The sequence below is a fragment of the Rana temporaria genome, chromosome 1 (genome assembly GCF_905171775.1).
Source record: "Rana temporaria chromosome 1, aRanTem1.1, whole genome shotgun sequence".
NCBI classification, from domain to species: domain Eukaryota; kingdom Metazoa; phylum Chordata; class Amphibia; order Anura; family Ranidae; genus Rana; species Rana temporaria.
In genome coordinates, this window is record NC_053489.1 from 76,614,785 (window position 1) to 76,633,888 (window position 19,104).

Below are 19,104 nucleotides of genomic sequence, written 5' to 3' on the forward strand. Positions count from 1 at the left end.
TATCCAATTTGCATACCCGGAGATTGTGACTGGGTTTCTATGGAGCCGGTTCACACATCTTCGTGGCAGCTGTGGAGCGGCTTTCACAGGAATTCTGTGCGTCTTTGGCTCTGCTTCAGGGCCGATTTCACAGAAAAATTCAGCCCTGATTTGTCCCTGAAACGAAGAACAGGGATGCACCAGACTCCTGTTGCGAGCCGCATTGGCATCAGTTTGAACCCAGCATAATTATCTGAATAAAAAAATTAATGTGACTTTCCAAATTTGTTTCAGCTGTCTTCCAAAGTAAAACTAAACAAAGCTGTGAAGATTCTGCGATTACCAAAAAAATTTAATGATGTCAAAGATGGGACTGTGTGTGACACAGCAGGATGGGGTTCAACCGAAAAAAATACTCTGCAACTGTCAGACAAGCTGATGGAAGTCAGCCTTACAGCAATAAGCAGAAAGAAATGTGCTGCAATGTGGCAACCTTACCAAATCACGCCAAACATGATGTGCACTCTTGATGCGAGTGGAAAGGAAGATGCATGCCTTGTAAGTATGGAATAGGTATTGTCATTTAAGATACATTTTCCAAGTAGGGATGAAGTACAAGTTCAGAGCAATGTAGGTTTCATCCTGAACTCTAGTGCCGCGTACACACACGATCATTTTTCAGCATGAAAAAAACGTTGTTTTTAAAAAATTTAATTTAAAATGATCGTATGTGGGCTTCACGTCATTTTTCAGGTTCTGAAAAACGAAAAAAAAATTTTTTCGAAACATGCTGCATTTCTTAACATCGTTTTAAACTATGTCGTTTTTCAGGTTGTAAAAAATGATCGCGCGTGGGCTAAAACGACGTTAAAAATCCGCGCATGCTCAGAAGCAAGTTATGAGACGGGAGCGCTCGTTTTGGTAAAACTACCATTCATAATGGAGTAAGCACATTCATCACGCTGTAACAGACAAAAAAGCGCGAATCGTCTTTTACTAACATGGAATCAGCTAAAGCAGCCCAAAGGCGAATGGAACTTCCCCTTTATAGTGCCGCCGTACGTGTTGTACGTCACTGCGCTTTGCCTGTTTGTTGATCCAGCATGGCTGCATCAAACCTCCAGCTGTGCAGGAAGTCATTCATTAGTAGAACTAGTACTACCTCCATCAATGAACGACAGCTTCCTGCTCAGCACTGTAAATTCTAATACACACAAAAGAAAAAATACACACAAATCCGAGACAGGGGAGGCGTCACCGTGAGCGCATCTCTCTTCCCCTTTTAAATTGGCGAGTTACCAGCAATTTAGTGGGCATGATCTGAGGAAGGAGGCCATGCCTCTGAAACGCATTGTCATGGCAGCTGTATGATGTTTATACTCTCTTCCCCCTGTATTCTGGTTGTGTGGGTTTGTGTGTTCTTAAAGAGCAGTGCTGACTGGACCGGGTGCATTAGGATCTGCATGTTGAGCGTGGTGGTGGATAGCCATGAATGTGCTGCCAGGATCCGGGCAGCTAGGTTGAAGCTAGGTTGAACGTCCACGGCTCCCCCTTCCTCTGTCAGGATTTTGAGATGGTCATAAGAGTACGGCCACAGTGGAATCCTTATGCTGTATCTATCTTCACACAATGTGAGTTTGACCACTGTAGTGTTTTTAACTTTACCATATTAAAGCCGAGTTACACTAGGGCAGCTTTGCTCTCTTTTATTTTGTGTTTTTCTGTAGATTCTACAAATACACCAGCAATGGGCCAAAACATAGCAAACCAGTGTGAACCCACTTAAAAGCACAAAGTACCAAGTACTACCATAGGCTGATAACACAATTCTAAACTCTTTGGCTGCAGTAAAAACAGCTGGAGGAAATAACTAAAAAAATATGGGGAGGGGGAGAGAAGGGAGGTGAGAGTCCAGTCACCATGCTCACACTTGGATGGTCCCTTGAGGCTCATCACTCAGATATCGTATTCACCTTGTATGTGCCCGCTGCTCTGTTCATAATTTCCCGCCCACACGGCTCCTTCACTGTACAGACTTCACACAGTGTGTAGGAACACAGAGGGAGAAGGGTGGGAAAAGGCAGAGCAGATCCAGCATTTCTCATCTCCCTGAAATGGTTTAGGAAGAGAGCACATTGCTTGCTGATACCCCCTCCCCCCCTTTCCTGGCCATCAAGTCTGGATGCTTGGATACAGGTCTGGTATGAATTTGGGGGTCCCTATGCTGTTCGTTTTTTAAGATGGGTTCCCCCTTACAATCCATACCGGACCCTTATCCTGGATAGATCTTGAAAGGAATCTCATGTTGGCTGTTTACAACCAGAATACAGTGCCTGTGAACTTCATATATTAACCAGCAATAATTTTTTTTTTTTAAATGTCACTTTTGCTTTAATATATTATACAGGTATACCATTTCACAGGCAGCTTTAGGTCCCTTTCACACAAGCTATCCGATCAGGTCCACCTGTCTCTTTTTCAGGTGGATCTGATCAGACCATCCATTCATGTATCTGCTGACATATGCTGATATCCGATCTGCCAAATCCAGATGGATAGTGGACCTATTTACTATCCGCCTGGCGGATCGGATGAAAACGGACAGGCGGTCCATTTTTATCCAATTTCCCCATAGATGAGAGCGGGACTCTGACATGTCCGTATCAGCTCAGTGAGCAGAGATGGACCTGTCATCCGCCTGCTCAGCGGGGATCAAATGGATAGAATATCCCCCAAGCTTGTTATTTGAAATAATTGTGCATCTTTTAAGCCTATATGAAAATGCTGCTCCCTGTTGAACAGCATTTTTTTTATATATATCTATATATATAAAAATGATGTCAGCACTTAAAGGGGTTGTAAAGGTTCATCTTTTATTTTCTAAATTGGTTCCTTTAAGCTAGTGCATTGTTGGTTCACTTACCTTTTCCTTTGATTTCCCTTCTAAATGTTTTTTTTCTTTGTTTGAATTTCTCACTTCTTGTTTCTCCTCAGTAAGCTTTCCACCATCATCCGAGCGGTGGAAAGTCATTTAGAACAGCTTACTAAACACTTTACTGAGGAGGAACAGGAAGTGAGAAATTCAGACAAAGAAAAAAAACATTTAGAAGAGAAATTGAAGGAAAAGATAAGTGAACCAACAATGCACTAGCTGAAAGGAACCTATTTAGAAAATAAAAAACAAACCTTTACAACCCCTTTAATGGTATATAGCTGCTAGTAATTAGTGTAGATATGCAAAACACTGTGATAACAATAACAAAGAAAAATTGCAGCACTCGGCACAATATCAAAAAACACAAAACACCTGAAGTTATGATAGTGATTTCAACATTGAAACCATTAAAAATAATGAAACATAGAATAGGGCTCTTTCACACGGGACGGATCAGTGATGATCTGCCCCATGAATCTCTGCTTGCTCAGCGGGGATCGCTCCGCTGATCCCCGCTGAGCCGCTGGAAGACAGGGCGGTCCCCGCAGACTGTGCAGGGACCGCCCTGTCAGATCTCCGTTCTCCCCTATGGGGGGGCCGGATGAACAAGGACCCTCTGTTCGTGTTCACCCGATCCAATCCGCAGACGGATGGAAAAATAGGATTTTCCATTTTCTGCAGAATCGGATGATTGCGGACCCGGATGAGATTGGGTGTCAGCGGATATTCATCCGCTGACACCCGCAATCTCATTGGGATCAATGTATGTCCATTTTTCATCTGTAAATGGATGGATAAAAAGCCGCGGAACACCCTTTAAAAGTCTATGGGAGAAATCTAGTGTTAATATGCAAGTTATTGTCATAAAAAGTGTTTGGGGACCTGGGTCCTGCCCCTGGGGACATGTAGCAATGCAAAACAAGTTTTAAAAACTGCAGTTTTTTCGGGAGCAGTGATTTTAATAATGCTTCAAGTGAAACAATAAAAGTGAAATATTGCTTTAAATATTGTGCCTGGGGGTGTCTATATTATGCCTGTAAAGTAGTGCATGTTTCCCGTGTTTATAACAGTCTCTGCAAAAAATGAAATTTCTAAAGGAAAAAAAAAGCATTTAAAACTACCCGCGGCTATAATGAATTGTCAGGTCCCGGCAATACAGATAAAAGTTATTGAAAGTCAATTAAAGATAAAAACAAAAATGCGTGGGGGGCCCCCCGAATTCCATTACCAGGCTGTTCAGGTCTGGTATGGATATTAAGGAGAACCCTGCGCCAAATGTAAAAAAAATGGCGTGGGGTTCCCCCTAAAAATCAATACCAGACCCTTATCCAAACACGCAACCTTGCAGGCCGAAGGAAAAGAGGGGGGACAAGAGAGCGCCCCCCCTTCTGAACTGTACCAGGCCACATGCCCTCAACATGGGGACCCCCAGATACCGCCCCCTATGTGAATTGGTAACGGCGCTGGATTTTTTTTTTTTTTTTTTTTAAAGGACTTGTTCCAACTTGGTGTGTTTGTTTTTTTAACATTTTGACACTTTTTTTTACCCCGTTACCAATTCACATAGGGGGGCGGGATCTGGAGTTCCCATTTGTTAAAGGGGGCTTCCAGATTCCATTAACCCCCCTGCCCGCAGACCCCCACAACCGCCGGGCAAGGGTTGTAGGGATAAGGCCCTTGTCCCCATCAACATGGTGACATCCTCCCCATGTCGAGGGCATGTGGCCTGATATGGTTCAGGAGGGGGGCTCTCTCGTTCCCCCTCTTTTCCTGCGGTCTGCCAGGTTGTGTGCTTGGATAAGGGTCTGGTATGGATTTTTTTTGGGGGAACCCCACGCCATTTTTTTTATTTGGTGCATGGTTCACATTAATATCCATACCAGACCTGAAGGGCCTGGTAATGGAATTTAGGGGGACCCCACACATTTTTTTTTCAATGACTTTGATCTGTATTGCAGGGACCCGGAAAATTCATTATAGCCGTAGAGTAGTTTTAAATTACTTTTTTTCCTTTAGAAATTTAGAAAGATTATATTTTTTACCTTTTGCTGTAATAAATATCCCCAAAAATATATAAAAAAAATATTTTTTTCCTCAGTTTAGGCCGATACATATTCTTCTGCATATTTTTCGCAAAAAAAATAAATCGCAATAAGCGTTTATTGATTGGTTTGCACATAAGTTATAGCGTCTACAAAATAGGACATAGTTTTATGGCATTTTTATTAATATTATTTTTTTACTAGTAATGGCGGCGATCAGCGATTTTTAATCGGTACTGCGACCTTATGGCGAACACTTTGGACACTTTTGACACATTTTTGGGACCATTGGCATTTTTATTGCGATCAGTGCTATAAAAATGCATTAATTACAATTGGCAGGGAAGGGGTTAACACTAGGGGGCGGGGAAGGGGTTAAGTATGTTCCCTGTGTGTGTCTAACTGAAGGGGGGTGGACTGACTAGGGGAAATGAAGGGGTATGAACAGACAATCAGGCATTTCTCCCCCTGACAGGACCGGGAGCTGTGTGTTTACACACACAGCTCCCCCTTCCCGCTCTGTGACGAGCGATCGCGGGTCCCCGGCAGTGATTGGGACCAGGGGCGTGCGCGCACTCCTCCGGCGGCGCGCACACGCCCCTATTGGCTGATTCGCGAGATGACATAATATTATGTGATCTTGCGCAGCCGAGCCGACCTGGCTGCGGCTTTGTTCGCTGGGCCCAGTTGTCTGTCTGGGGCCTGTACCGCAGAGGTGATCCTGTGCTGTCCATCCTGGAAGCCACTGGATGAAGGAGACCAGGGGAGGACCTATCCTAGTAAGGACCATGCAAGAGGCTGGTACCTTAAGAGAAGGCCTGAAAGCTTCATTTAAGGATGCACTGTACACTGAGAGGCTTGACAGTGTCGCCTGTCGGGTCTAAAGGTTCTAGTGAGAAAAGCTAAAGAGATCCGGGTGCTGAATCCTGTGGCAGAGGATTCCGGACCAAAACATCTCACTGAGAAAGGAAGGTCTGTGGCAGAGACTGTACTTTACCATTTACCGTGTGCCATTCCAGCTGCTAGGCCAGTGAGAGGGACCTATCCAGGTGAGCAATACCCACTCTGGCTAGAGTGGCGACAAGAACTGTTTGCTGGAAACAGGAGTGTTTTCTTACTTTGTTACTATGCACCTGAACGTACCTACCCTTCCACCCCTTACTCCTCTTTTCTACCGAAGTTCTCCAAAATAAACCCAAAGAGAAAGAGGTACATTGTGTGTGGACATTGAAATTCCTTGGACTCTCCTTTCACCCTGGACAGCGAGAATAGAAGTAACGTGCCACCCAAACATAAACCAGCAGCTCCTGCGGGGGTAGTGCTACACTTACAGTAGGGAAAAGTCTTGCCTGATCTCATCATTTACAGTTCATGGATTGCTCTTGCCTGGAATAGTCATTCCACTGACATTTGCCATGGATGAATTCTCATATCTGAAGTTCCAAATATAATTTATAGTAAATAAAGGTACAAATCTAAAATAAATGTAATAGTTCAGTCACTTAAACTGGTCATACACTGAACAAAATTTAGCCCAGCAGCAGTCAGAATACAATGTCCCAGTAGTGGGGATTCCTCCATACACCTCATTTGTGTGAATGGAGGAATCTGATCATTTTTTTTCCATTCAGCCCACTGGCTGAATAAAAAAACACTGAGTATGGGCAGATTTATACTCAGAGACTGATTAAGGCAGATTGGGTCCCTAGACAAGGTAGAGCTTTTCTCCACCCCCTTCCCCCTTCCATATTCCATATTCCTTTGATTGACAGTGATAAGGTTTGCAATAGGCACCAAGGGGGTAATCCACAAAAGGGATACGCCTGCGTATCTACTGATACGCCGTCGTATCCCTGTTTCTATCTATGGAACTGATCCACAGAATCAGTTTCACATAGATAGGCAGAAGATCCGACGTGTGTAAGGGACTTACACTGTCGGATCTTAGGATGCAGTACCGCATCCGCCGCTGGGGGCATTTCTCGTCGAAATGCCGTTTCGGGTATGCAAATTAGCACTTACGGAGATCCACAAAGCTTTTAAGCTTCGTTTTTTCTCCGTAAGTATTAGTTTGCCGTCGCAATATTAGGGCTGCTTTTACAAGGCCTAAACTGTTTACACCTTGTAAAAGTAGACCCTTCTATCCCGCGTCGCTGTCTTTTTTTTTTTAACATTTTTTTTTTTCCCGCCGCAACTCATTTTTTTTTTTACGCCCGTCGCGATTCTCAAAAACCGTGCAAAGCACGTCGGGAAAATGACGTAGGGAGCATGCGCGCCTAATTTAAATGGGACTCGCCCCATTAAATTTGGAACGCCTTCCGCCGGACGGATTTAAGTTACACCGCAGAAAATTTCTAGGTAAGTGCTTTGTGGATCGGGCACTTAGGTAGAAACTTTCCGGCGGTGTAACTTAAATCCGAATATTTAAGTTACACCCGCTGGCTGTGGATTAGGCCCCAAGTGCTTACAAGTGTATTGTCTCTTGTGAAGTGGCAGTAGGTTTGCCACCTTTTCTTCAACCCAAACCCAAACACTTTAGTGGCGCCGGGCACATTTGTTTCTGTAGTATACCCTACAGGATTATAAAAGACCCAGGACAACTTTAGGTGCCCCAACTATGTGCGCTATGGCAAACACTGGGTGTGGCCAAACTACTCTTGCTGACATCATTGTCCGGCCCCCCAGTGATGGCGAACCCATAGCTCCCAATTGTCTCTGATTTCGAGGGACTGTCCCTGATTTAGAACAAAGTCCCTCTGTCCCTCTTTTTGGTCTGATCTACATATTTGTATATAAAATGCACTTTTTATCTTTCAAAAGGTGTTTCCCAGTGCTAAACCTTTCATCCAGTTTCTAAATTGCTGCATTTGTAAATTTGAAAAGCCAATATAAAGGAATAGTAGTGGTAAAAAAAGCATATGTGTGGATTTAACCAATCATTTTTCTGTGTAATTCTCCTTTAAGAGGGCGTGGCAGGGGCATGGCATGGGGTGTGTCCTATGTCTACATACTTTTGCTAATAGGTGTCCCTCATTCCTATCTCCAAAAAGTTGGGAGGTATGCAAACCTGCCCCCAGACAACCGCAGCTCCCGAACAACAACAGATTTGTGTGTGACTAGCCCACAGCCCAGTTTTAATAAGGTGTCCGGGTTTCAGGCAGACTGAAACCTGGACACATGATTCCAAACCTGAACTGTCCAGGTGAATCCTGGACAGCAACAGAATTGTGTGTGACTAGCCCACAGCCCAGTCAAAACCTTAACTGTCTGGGTGAATCCTGGACAGGTGGCAACCCTAAGGCAAGTTCACGGCTTGGATCAACAGTGCTATTTCCTTGGTTTACTGCAGGAACATGAAGGTTGTAGCTGGGCCCCTACACATCCACCAGGCTCTTAGGTAGATTAATAGAGATTGGATTAACTTTAGGGCGGCCTAGCCTAGCCTGTTTAGGCTACACCGCCGTAAATTAACTAGGCTAGTAGTGATTTTCAATCTACTTACCTGCTAATCTACGGCGGCGTAGCCTCAAACGAGCGGGCGTAAGGGCGCCTAATTCAAATGACTTGGAGGGGGCGTGTATCATGGTAATGAGGCTTGACCTCACGTTTTTGACTTTTTTTACACTGCACATGCGCTGGCCGACTACATTTCCCAGTGCGCATTGCGGCTAAGTACGCTGTACGGGCCTATTGATTTCGACGTGGACGTAAACGATGTAAATCCCGATTCGCGGACGACTTACGCAAACGATGTAAAAATTTCGAAATTTCGCGGCGGGAACGGCGGCCATACTTAACATTACTAGTCCACTAGAGCATAGCTCTAACTTTAGGCAGCCTATCTCTTACGGAAACGACGTAATTCGACTGCGGCGGCCGCGCGTACGTTCGTGAATCGGCGTACAAGCTCATTTACATAATCTACGCCGGCCGCAATGGAAGCGCCACCTAGCGGTCAGCCAAAACATTGCAATCTAAGATAGGACGGCGCAAGCCGTCCTATCTTAGATATGTTTAAGTGTATCTCTGTTAGAGAATACACTTAAACATAGGTCGTGCAGATTCAGAGTTAGGTTGGCTTATCTGTAGATAAGCCGGCCTAACTCTTTCTGAATCTACCTATCTATGCTCCTGCCTAAGTTGCCTTGTGGATGATCTGGCTCTGTGTAGCCACTGGTCATCGTGTCTTCCTAGTCTAGTAGTTTTTGTTGATATTATTTTGTTTTATATATTTCAGGGTGATTCTGGAGGACCTTTAATATGCAAGAAAATGTTTCGGGGAATTGTTTCTTTTGGTCCAAAACCATGTGCGAACCCTGAACTACCAGGTGTCTACACATTCCTCACCAAAGACTATATCAAATGGATTAAAAAGGAAATAAATAAGAAAACAAATACTATTAACTAGCCCTTGTGCTTTTATATCTAAAAATACTGCTAGTTCCTCTTCCCTGAACTCCGTCCCCATAGCATTTTTCCTCTCTGCTTACTATAATATAATACCCCTTTTCCAATATTTTCTATTTTCAAAATTCTCTAAATCTCCTTAATTTGAAATAGGGATTTCTAGCATTCAGAGTTCCTAATTATTACATATTAGCAAACAGCAGATGCATAATTCTTTCTATCATCCTAATCCTACCACATACCCAAGATGACTCTTTATACTATGAACACAAATTATAGTTATTTTTGTTGTTTCATCTGTTGGTTATTTTGTATGACTCTGTACTTGGTTTGTTTGTAATTTGTGGAATGTTGACATTTTATTGACTTTACGTTGTATCTCTGCCCCTGGGGAGCTTTTTCATTTACAATTACTGCTAGTGATATTAGATGTACTCAGGTGTAACTAAAACAGGTGGAGAGAAATGTGTCCATTTAATCAAAGCAACCAATTCTCATGCTGGCTTAACAATAAAGTTTTACCTCATAATCATGCTCTTTTTTTATTGTTTTCCTAATAACCTGCCTATTTACTAAGCTAAAAAAGCAACTTGCATAGCTAAACAATATAGCAAGCTTACATCGCTGCAGAGAGAAGGGGCTCAGGTAAGTAATTAGGGTGGCTGCTACACACAGTTTTTTTTTATCTTAATACATAGAATAATTTAGTTAAAAAACCTTCTGCCTTTACAACTCCTTTAAAGGGTTACTAAAGGAAAAAAAAAATGTCTTTAAAATAACAAACATGTTATTCTTACCTCCACTGTGCAGTTCGTTTTGCACAGAGTGGCCCCGATCCTGGTCTTCTGGGGTCCCTCGGCAGCTGTCTCTGGTCCTCACCACAAGAACTCACCACATTCATGCGAGAGAGCTCGCATGGTGATGAGTCCTTGCGGGCGTGCTCCCGTGATACAGCGAGCGGCCATAGCCGCTCACTGCATCACTCGGCCCCGCCCCTCGGCGTGCCGCGTCACTGGATGTGATTGACAGCAGCGCCAGCCAATGGCTGCGCTGCTCTATATCCATCCGCTCTAGCCAATCAGCGGCCAGGCTGAGGGAAGAAGAGGATCTCGGGACCGAGCGTGGGACTTTCGACGGGTCATGCAAAAAACGACAAGGATATGGACAGCCGCACTCCAGTAACTTGAAAAAGACATGCCCTTTATTGGGTACAGGATAAAATACACTACAGGAATAGCTTTGATTAAAGCGGTGGTTCACCCTAAAATCCACTTTCTGTCACTAGATCCAGCATACTGCTGACATCTGCAGTATGCTGGATTTATTTTTAATTTTTTTGTACTTATCGTTTTATCCATATGTGTGCTCCGGCTCCGAGCGGCGTATCCTTCCGGGTATAGGCGTTCCTAAGTAAAGCGCAGTTGATTGACGGGCTTGGATAGCGCGTCACACCTTCCGGAAATAGCCGACGTGACTCTCTGCAATTTACGGCGCCTGCGCAGTCAGCTCTACACGGCAGGCGCAGGCGCCGTATAGCGCCGTAAGCAGCCGAGAGTCACGTCGGCTATTTCCGGAAGGTGTGACGTGCTATCCAAGCCCGTCAATCAACTGCGCTTTACTTAGGAACGCCCATTCCCCAACGGATTCCCCGCTCGAGCCGGAGCAGACATACGGATAAAACGATAAGTACAAAAAAAAGAAAAAAAAATCCAGCATACTGCAGATGTCAGCAGTATGCTGGATCTAGTGACAGAAAGTGGATTTTAGGGTGAACCACCGCTTTAAGCATTGACACTCAATGCGAAACGCGTCAGCTGTTTATCCCACTGTGTGCTGATACCTGTAGTGTATGTTTTCCTGTACCCAATATAGGGCACGTCTTTTTCAAGTTACTGGAGTGCGGCTGTCCATATCCTTGTCGTTTTTTGCACATCCAGTGCATTGCCAGCACCCATCTGCTTCTGAGTGGACATTAATTACTCTAGTGAGCTCACCTGGAGCGGCAGCTTTCTTACCACTTTCGACGGGTCAGGTAAGTAAGTAAAACGGGGGCTTGGGGGGCCGGCATCATCAGATGTTTTTTCACCTTAATGCATAGATTGGCTAGTATAGTGCACTGCAGCACAGGTGGATTGCAAAAGTACATAGGGGTACCATTCATAATGAATGGCACTGCAGCGCACCACATTTAGCATACATTATCGCAGTGCATTAATGTGTATGTGAATAAGATGTAACAAGCAGGTCCTTTATACCCTTTTACACTGTTTATGATGCTATATATATTCACTGTAAACCCTACTGTATAATGCTTTGCAGAAAAGGTATACAGATAATATCAATAACCCAAATTCTATCATAGACATTCTGTTCCTCATTTTTTCTAATTATTTTTAGTGTACACTTTACAGTTATAAATGATTCAACCATGATAATTGTGAAAGTGTTACTGTTGCAAGATGTGCAAGATGGATTGCTGAGATAAGATTGGTAGTTGCAATGTACAGATCTGTGGGGTATTTATAAGTATCACTGGGTAAAGTCTCTGGATTATGTACAGTTCGATTATATGCAAGATTTGAACTTCCAGCATTAGCCAGCCAAAAACAGCACACCTCTGCTATCTACTAATTAGTGGGGTTTTTTGTAGACAAAAGTTAAATAGAACTGGCAAAATTTCCGACTGGAGCACATCACAGTTGAAGACATTTATTTAAATTAATTAAAAATGTTTTACTTGTGTTTACCTTACTTCCAACGAAATAGATACACTTGAGAACTTTGCTATACGCTACTGTATTTGCCTGGTTCTGCATATAAAACATATGCCAGTAGCATAGCCACTAACAAAAAAAAAAAAGATCCAGGCTCACATATTTTTAATGTGCATCCAAGAAGAGACACAAGGGTGGATGGCATTGCAGTCTGTGAGTGTATTGGCAGCCTGACAGTCCGTTGTACACTTACAGGCTGCAGCATCGATTCTCTCTGTTTTTACACTGAGAGCCGAGAGAACCGATCTTTACTTTTACCTTCCATTGTGATCCATTGACACAGTAATCACATGGTAAAACACCATGTAATTATCCGGACACAGCGGTATTGTGATCCGCTGTATCCGAGTGACATGCGGATCGCCAGGACTACCGGGGGCACACTTTGTTTGCCGTGCAGGAGCCGCCGATGTGGGGTGAGGTACAGGTACGTTATTATAAAGCAAATAATAGGAGTGGGTGTGGCGCTGCTAATGAGGTCAAATAAATATTGTGCAAATAGGTGACAAACAACGTAAAAAGGGTAAATAGGTAAATATTGCCACTGATAGGCCGTATTGATGATCACTGATAGGAGGCACTAATGTGCACTGATAGGTGGCATTGATGAGCACTGCTAGGTGGCACTGGTGGGCATTGATGAGCACTGATAGGCAGAACTCATAGGCTGCACTGAGGAACACTGATAGGCAGAACTCAGGCAGTATTGATCGGCACTGATGGGCAGCATTGAAGAGTACTGATAATGGCACTGATGGACGCTGTTAGGCAGCATCAATAAGCACTGGTAGGTGGTGCTGATAGGCAGAATTGATATGCACTAATAGGCGGCATTAATGAGCACTGGAAGTAGCAGGAAGGAACACCCACTACTGCACGAGTCTGCTCTCACTCGTAGCATCACCAGGAGGAATCAATTGTCATTTGCCCTCTGTTCTGCTTGCAGTGAGGTTTGAAGCACCTGCTGCCAGAGGAAGGTTAGGTAGTCCAGCCAGCCTATCCACCTCCCCTTGGGCTAATTCGCGACCGTCCTTTTCAGGATAAGCCGCGGCTGTGGCCCAACAAAGGGGATAACGGATAGATCTTCCATCCCCCACACTCCTAGCCGCGATTGGGCATCCCCGCTGCCTCCATTCCTCAATCCCACCTCGGCCTGAACAATTCCGCGGCGACCGCAGTGCGCCGCGCTTGCTCCTCACAAACCCCCTCAAACTTCACTAAACCACCCCTGCCCCTGGAGTATCTCTACCATCACCCCTTGGTGCCCAGAGCCCCCTCCTCCCTACAATTGTGCCTCACCCAGCTGCACAGCTCCCGGCTCGGGCCTAGTCGGGGAGGAAGATTTGCTGAGTGATTTGCGATTTGGAAATCGCCCTTCCCATCATCATTGAATAAATCCCCGATCAATTATCACTTTCCCCGGCGTTTTTCTGCGATTATGTCTAATCTGAGATACTCTGCAGAAATCATTTGGGGTCTAAAGCCATTCGCCTCAATATTACCAGCCGTCACCAAAAAAGCTCTAAGGAATGAGCAACTGTTAAGAATCAATCGACGATCGACAGTCAAAAATTACACGCATTTACCCCAGCCTAAGCACATATCATGCGCTTTGGTCAATACAAGGTCGGTAGTAAAACACCGACAAGAAATCCATGATTTCATTCTACAAAACGATTTAGACTGCCTTTTTATCACAGAAAGCTGGCTCACAGCCGACTGTAACACCATTCTAGGAGAATTGGTGCCAGAGAATTATCGCATTCTAACAGAAAACAGAGTGGGGCAAAGAGGAGGAGGCCTGGCGGTGATCCACAAGACTCACCTCTTGGTCACTAAACCAGGCCTTCAGTACTCACTTCCATTTCTGGAAACCCTCACTCTCCAACTGCAAAGAAATCCCCAGGACACTGTTCACATACTCCTGTGCTATAGACCACCGGGTCCAAAAATGCACCTGCTCATGTCATTGACGGAGTTCATCTCCACCTATACCCTAAACACCAAACCACATCCAGCTGCTCGGGGATTTTAACCTCTGGGCCAACTCCTCACAGGACCCCGTCGCTGACGCCTGCATTGACCACTTGGAAGGATTAGGTCTGCAGCAACTAGTATGTCGGCCCACACATGCTTCAGGTCACACGCTCGATATCATTTTCAGACAAGATCTGGAAATCAATATTCTGGAAAATGAGCCGCAACCATGGACTGATCACCATGCCATTAAATTCACAATCAACATAAATGCCCCCGCAAAAAAAACGGTAAAACCGGTGACAACACACTGGACTAGATCTCAGAAGAAGCTCCACTCCGAACTCTTCAAAACTACATTAGGGAACAAAATAAAAACAATCCAACTACATCAAACAGCCACAGAAACTCTTGATGCTATAAACAAGGCTCTGCTACAGTCAGCCGACTTAGTAGTGCCAAAACGCACAACGTGCATCCGGAAAAACAACTCCAGCTGGTTTAACGACCAGCTGTCGTTGCTAAAGCAAGAGCGCAGAAGAGCTGAAGCAGCCTGGAAAATAAGCTCTTCAGAGGAAAACCACACCATTTATAAGATAATAACCAAAAAATTCCATAAAGAAATCTTTATTGCCAAAATAAATAATTTTTCCAATATTATCACCAATGCCCTAAACTGCCCCCGTGAACTCTTCAATCTAGTTACCAAGACCATGAACCCAGTCTGTCTAGAAGCCCCTAATTCTGATTCACAAGAATTTTGCAACGAATTATCGGATTATTTCATCAACAAAATTGAAAGAATCCGTGAAAGTATTCAGCAAAATACAACCTCCATCTACCCCCCCTTAAATCACAAACCTAATACCCACTTAATTCCGTCACAATCACCTAACTTCACTCTAAAACCCATTTCCATCGATGCCACTAAAAATATCACCAGGACTCTGCGAAATAGCACAGCGCCCAATGATATCATCCCCACCAAACTGCTAAAAGAATGTGCCGATATTTTGGCTCCAGCTATCATGCAGCTCATAAACCAGTCATTCAAGGAGGGCGTTGTCCCATCCTTGCTGTAACAAGGTATAATCAAACCAATTAAAAAAAAAAACACCCTCGACCCCAAAGACCCTAACCACCGTCGCCCCATAACAGGCCTGAATGTCTTCTCCAAGGTAATGGAGAAAGAAGTTGTACAACAGCTACAACATCATTTAGACACCCATAAATTACTTGACCCATTCCAGTCCGGTTTCAGTCCGGGTCACGGGACAGAAACAGCACTGCTCAAAATATGGGATGACGCTCTAGAGGCCGCAGACGAAGGAGAATCTTGTCTTCTAGTACTGCTGGACCTAAGCGCAGCTTTTGATACGGTAGACCACGAATTATTGCTGACATGGCTAGTCGAAGTAGCCGGAGTTGCGTAATGTGATTTATCGTGGTTCTCCTCCTTCTTGGAAAACCGATCACAAATAGTGAAATTGGGCCCTTTCACTTCTGAAAAACGCACGGTGTCACGCAGAGTCCCCCAGGGATCCCCTCTGTCACCTGTCCTTTTCAATATCTATCTTCGCCCTCTTTTTGAAATTATCAGCAACCAGAAGTTACTTTACCACTCTTATGCAGACGACACACAACTTTATTTTCGCATCTGCAACAAAAAGGATCATTATCTCGGATTAGAGAAATGCCTTACTTTGATAGAAAAGTGGATGACTAAGGCCCCGTACACACGACCAAACATGTATGCTGAAACTGGTCCGCGGACCAGTTTCAGCATACATGTTCGGTCGTGTGTAGGCGCGAGCGGGCCGAATTCCAGCAAACATTTGCCCGTCGGGCCTTTTCCCAGCAGACAAATATTCCTGGACGTGTTTTAAAACCGTCCGCTGGAATCCTGCCCGCTCGGACATGTACGGTCGTCAGTACAGACCTACCGTACATGTCCGAGCGCCCGCCGTCCCTCGCATGCGTCGAATGACTTTGACGCATGCGTGGAAGCCTTTAAATGGCAGGCCCGCCCACATCGCCGCGTCATCGTCGCAGCGACGACGCGGACACGCCCTGCGTATTGTTTACACGCGGACTTCTGTACGATGGTTAGTACAGCCATCGTACAGATGCCCTCTGGCAGACATGTACGGTGAAAACGGTCCGACGGACCGGTTTCATCGTACATGTTTGCCCGTGTGTACCGGGCCAAAGAGTTACCTTAAACTCAATGGCTCAAAAACAGAACTTCTCCTGTTTCAGGCCAATCGGAAGATTCATCCCGCAACAACATGGACGCCCCCGCCCATTCTGGGTCAATCCATCACCCCTAGCACCAAAGTCAAAAGTCTCTGAGTCATCTTCGACACCCACATGACAATGGATGCACAAATACTGTCAGTAGTCAGCGGATCGCACCATCTGCTGCGCCTACTATGCAGACTCACCCCCTTTATCCCAAAAAAAGACATAGTAGTCGTGGTGCAAATGCCTTCTATCTTGGACTCCCAAAATACCAAATCACTCGTCTGCAAGTCGTTCAAAATACGGCCGCTCGACTTGTAACTGGGAAAAAAACATGGGAATCAATCTCACCTTTGTTGAGATCCCTTCATTGGTTGCCCGTAAAAGACAGAATCACTTTCAAAGCACTCTGTCTAACGCATAAGTGTATTCTGGGAAACACCCCCCAATATCTATGCGAGAAACTAAAAGCTCACAACACCAATCGCATTCTGCAATCCACCAACCAAAATCTACTCCAGATACCCAAAGCCAGATACAAGTCCAAAGGAGAACGAAGATTTGCGGTCCAAGGACCCAGACTATGGAACGCTCTACCAACCAACATCCGATTGGAGGTAAACCACCTAGCCTTCAGGAGAAAGATCAAGACCCATCTCTTCTGAGGGCCCAGGGAATGGATACCAAGCGTCCAGAGGCGATTCAGTTTGCATGTGTTGCGCTATATAAGTTTCTCACTCACTCACTCACTCACTGATAGGTAACATTTGTAGTTATAATTGATGGGCACTGATAGGCAGCATTGATGAGCACTGATAGATGGCACTGATGATTGGGGCACTGATTATCAATGTAAACAATTTACTGACATTCTTGACAGTTAACGGCAGTCCTTTGCTAACACAGACACAGCGTGGGAGGAAAGGGCTGTGGATAACCGGCAAGTCTGTTTACATGTGATCAGCTGATCACATGGTAAAGGGCCATGGTGATTGAGCTGGATGCACATCCCAGGGGGCATGTGGGACACACGGTTTTGGGAGGATGTCCATTGACACTCTCCCAAAATTGCAAACCCAGGGCTCAGATAGAAAGGGGGCCCATCATGGTTTCTTGCACCAGGGGCCCTGAGAAGGTTCTAGTTACACTTCTGCTGTAAACCATTTAATAAATGTAAAGGTAATTATGGCACAGGTTGTGTTATTGTACATGTACGTTATCCCGCATCATCGCTGCTTCCCGTCTGCTGTCTGTAGGCAATGGGAAGATGGGAAGCGGTTAAAGGATATTAGGACATCTATGATCGATCATCAGCAATGTGTTAATTATCAGTCATACATGGCATAGGGATTGTACACATGGATACGCCAGTTCCCGCTTACATTAGGGTCTGAAGCATTTACATCAGAGTTCCCCTTTACAGTAGGGTCTGCCACAGAGTTTCCCCTTGCACTGTAAGGGAGAATCCTGCAGAATCTGATGTAAAGGGGAATGCCAGGAACTCTGATGTGGGGGGGGGGCTCTGGTGACCAGAAACCACCATCCGCAGAGTGAATACACTAAGGTAAGGGGGGGGGTACCAATACAAGGGAGAACCTTTATATCAACGCCCCCTTAAATTATTGTATTCACTCCCCCCTTACATCAGTGACTTCAGACTGGCCTGGCGGCGCTGTCACTGACCTCCTCTCAGGTGCACTGTGCAGGGCTCAGTCAGACGACTCCAGGTTGGTATAAATAAAAATGAGTATGGGGGTGGTGGCGCTGTCTATACACTCCCTGTAAGTGACGGACCAGGGGGTATTGATCAAACTTGATTGCTGTGTAAACCAAAGATATTGATATAAAGTGTTAACCAAATATGTGCAGGAGGTGCCTAAAATAAGGGGGGCAACAAACCCCTCACAAGATATAAAGAGAATCCAATGTGAAAAAAATAAATGATGGATGTCACCTTAAAATAAAAATAAATAAATAAATAGGTTTAAATGAAAACCTCTACCTAAATGACCCCCTGGGTCGTGAAGTAGTAGAATAATAAATAATGTGGTAATAAATGCAAATAAAGTGAAAAATAGAAGGGGTCCAGGTGAACCCAACCTTAATAAGATATCTAGATGCACAATTCAAATTAAATGTATCCAATAAATAAAGCCGATGTCCATATGCAATCAATTGGATAACACCATAACAATTTGTCCATTCAAAGGCAGTGCAATTAATAAGGTGGCAGCATCAGTCCATTAAAAAAGTGTGCCTTGACTTGGTAGGTGATCACAGTAAACCAGGTGGTAACGCAGTGATTCCGGTGCTCCCCCTCCTGTGTCCCCACTCACCAGAGACACTCACCCCTGCAGGGGTAAAGTGCATGAATTTATGTACTGCAGCTGCTCCTCAGCACGGCTCTCCCGTCCTTAGACTCCCCGAGCTGGTTCTCTCATACGGGCAGTAGAGGTGCCTTTAAAGATCCAAGTTCCTCCAGGGAAAAAAGGGGAGACAAGCTCGCATAGTGTGGTATGTTTTTTAAAAGCGGTTGTTTATTAGCACTGACCACTGTAGTGTGGCGTGCAAAAAGTAGCAGAAAAATACAAAATAAATAAATAAAAACAAATAGGAACACTAGCCAAGGCTGTGTTCAGAGTAAAACAGATAAAAACTACTGTCTGCTGGGTAGCAGACTTCCCAGCACAACACTTGCTGTCCGGTCGTCTGTCAGCAACAGCTGAGGAACGGCGTGCGCTCCACTAGC

At 44.7% G+C, this 19,104-nt stretch overlaps 1 protein-coding gene across 1 annotated transcript in view; it reads left to right on the forward strand.

Moving 5' to 3' along the window:
• Positions 1 to 9,892, forward strand: part of LOC120928294 (granzyme A-like) — a 32,501-nt gene extending 22,609 nt beyond the window's left edge. The window contains exons 4-5 of the mRNA XM_040339392.1: positions 274 to 537; positions 9,194 to 9,892. Of these exons, the coding sequence (XP_040195326.1) occupies positions 274 to 537; positions 9,194 to 9,364 (435 nt within the window). The 3' untranslated portion in view covers positions 9,365 to 9,892. The remainder of the gene's footprint in view (positions 1 to 273; positions 538 to 9,193) is intronic.
• The last annotated feature ends 9,212 nt before the right edge of the window (positions 9,893 to 19,104 follow it).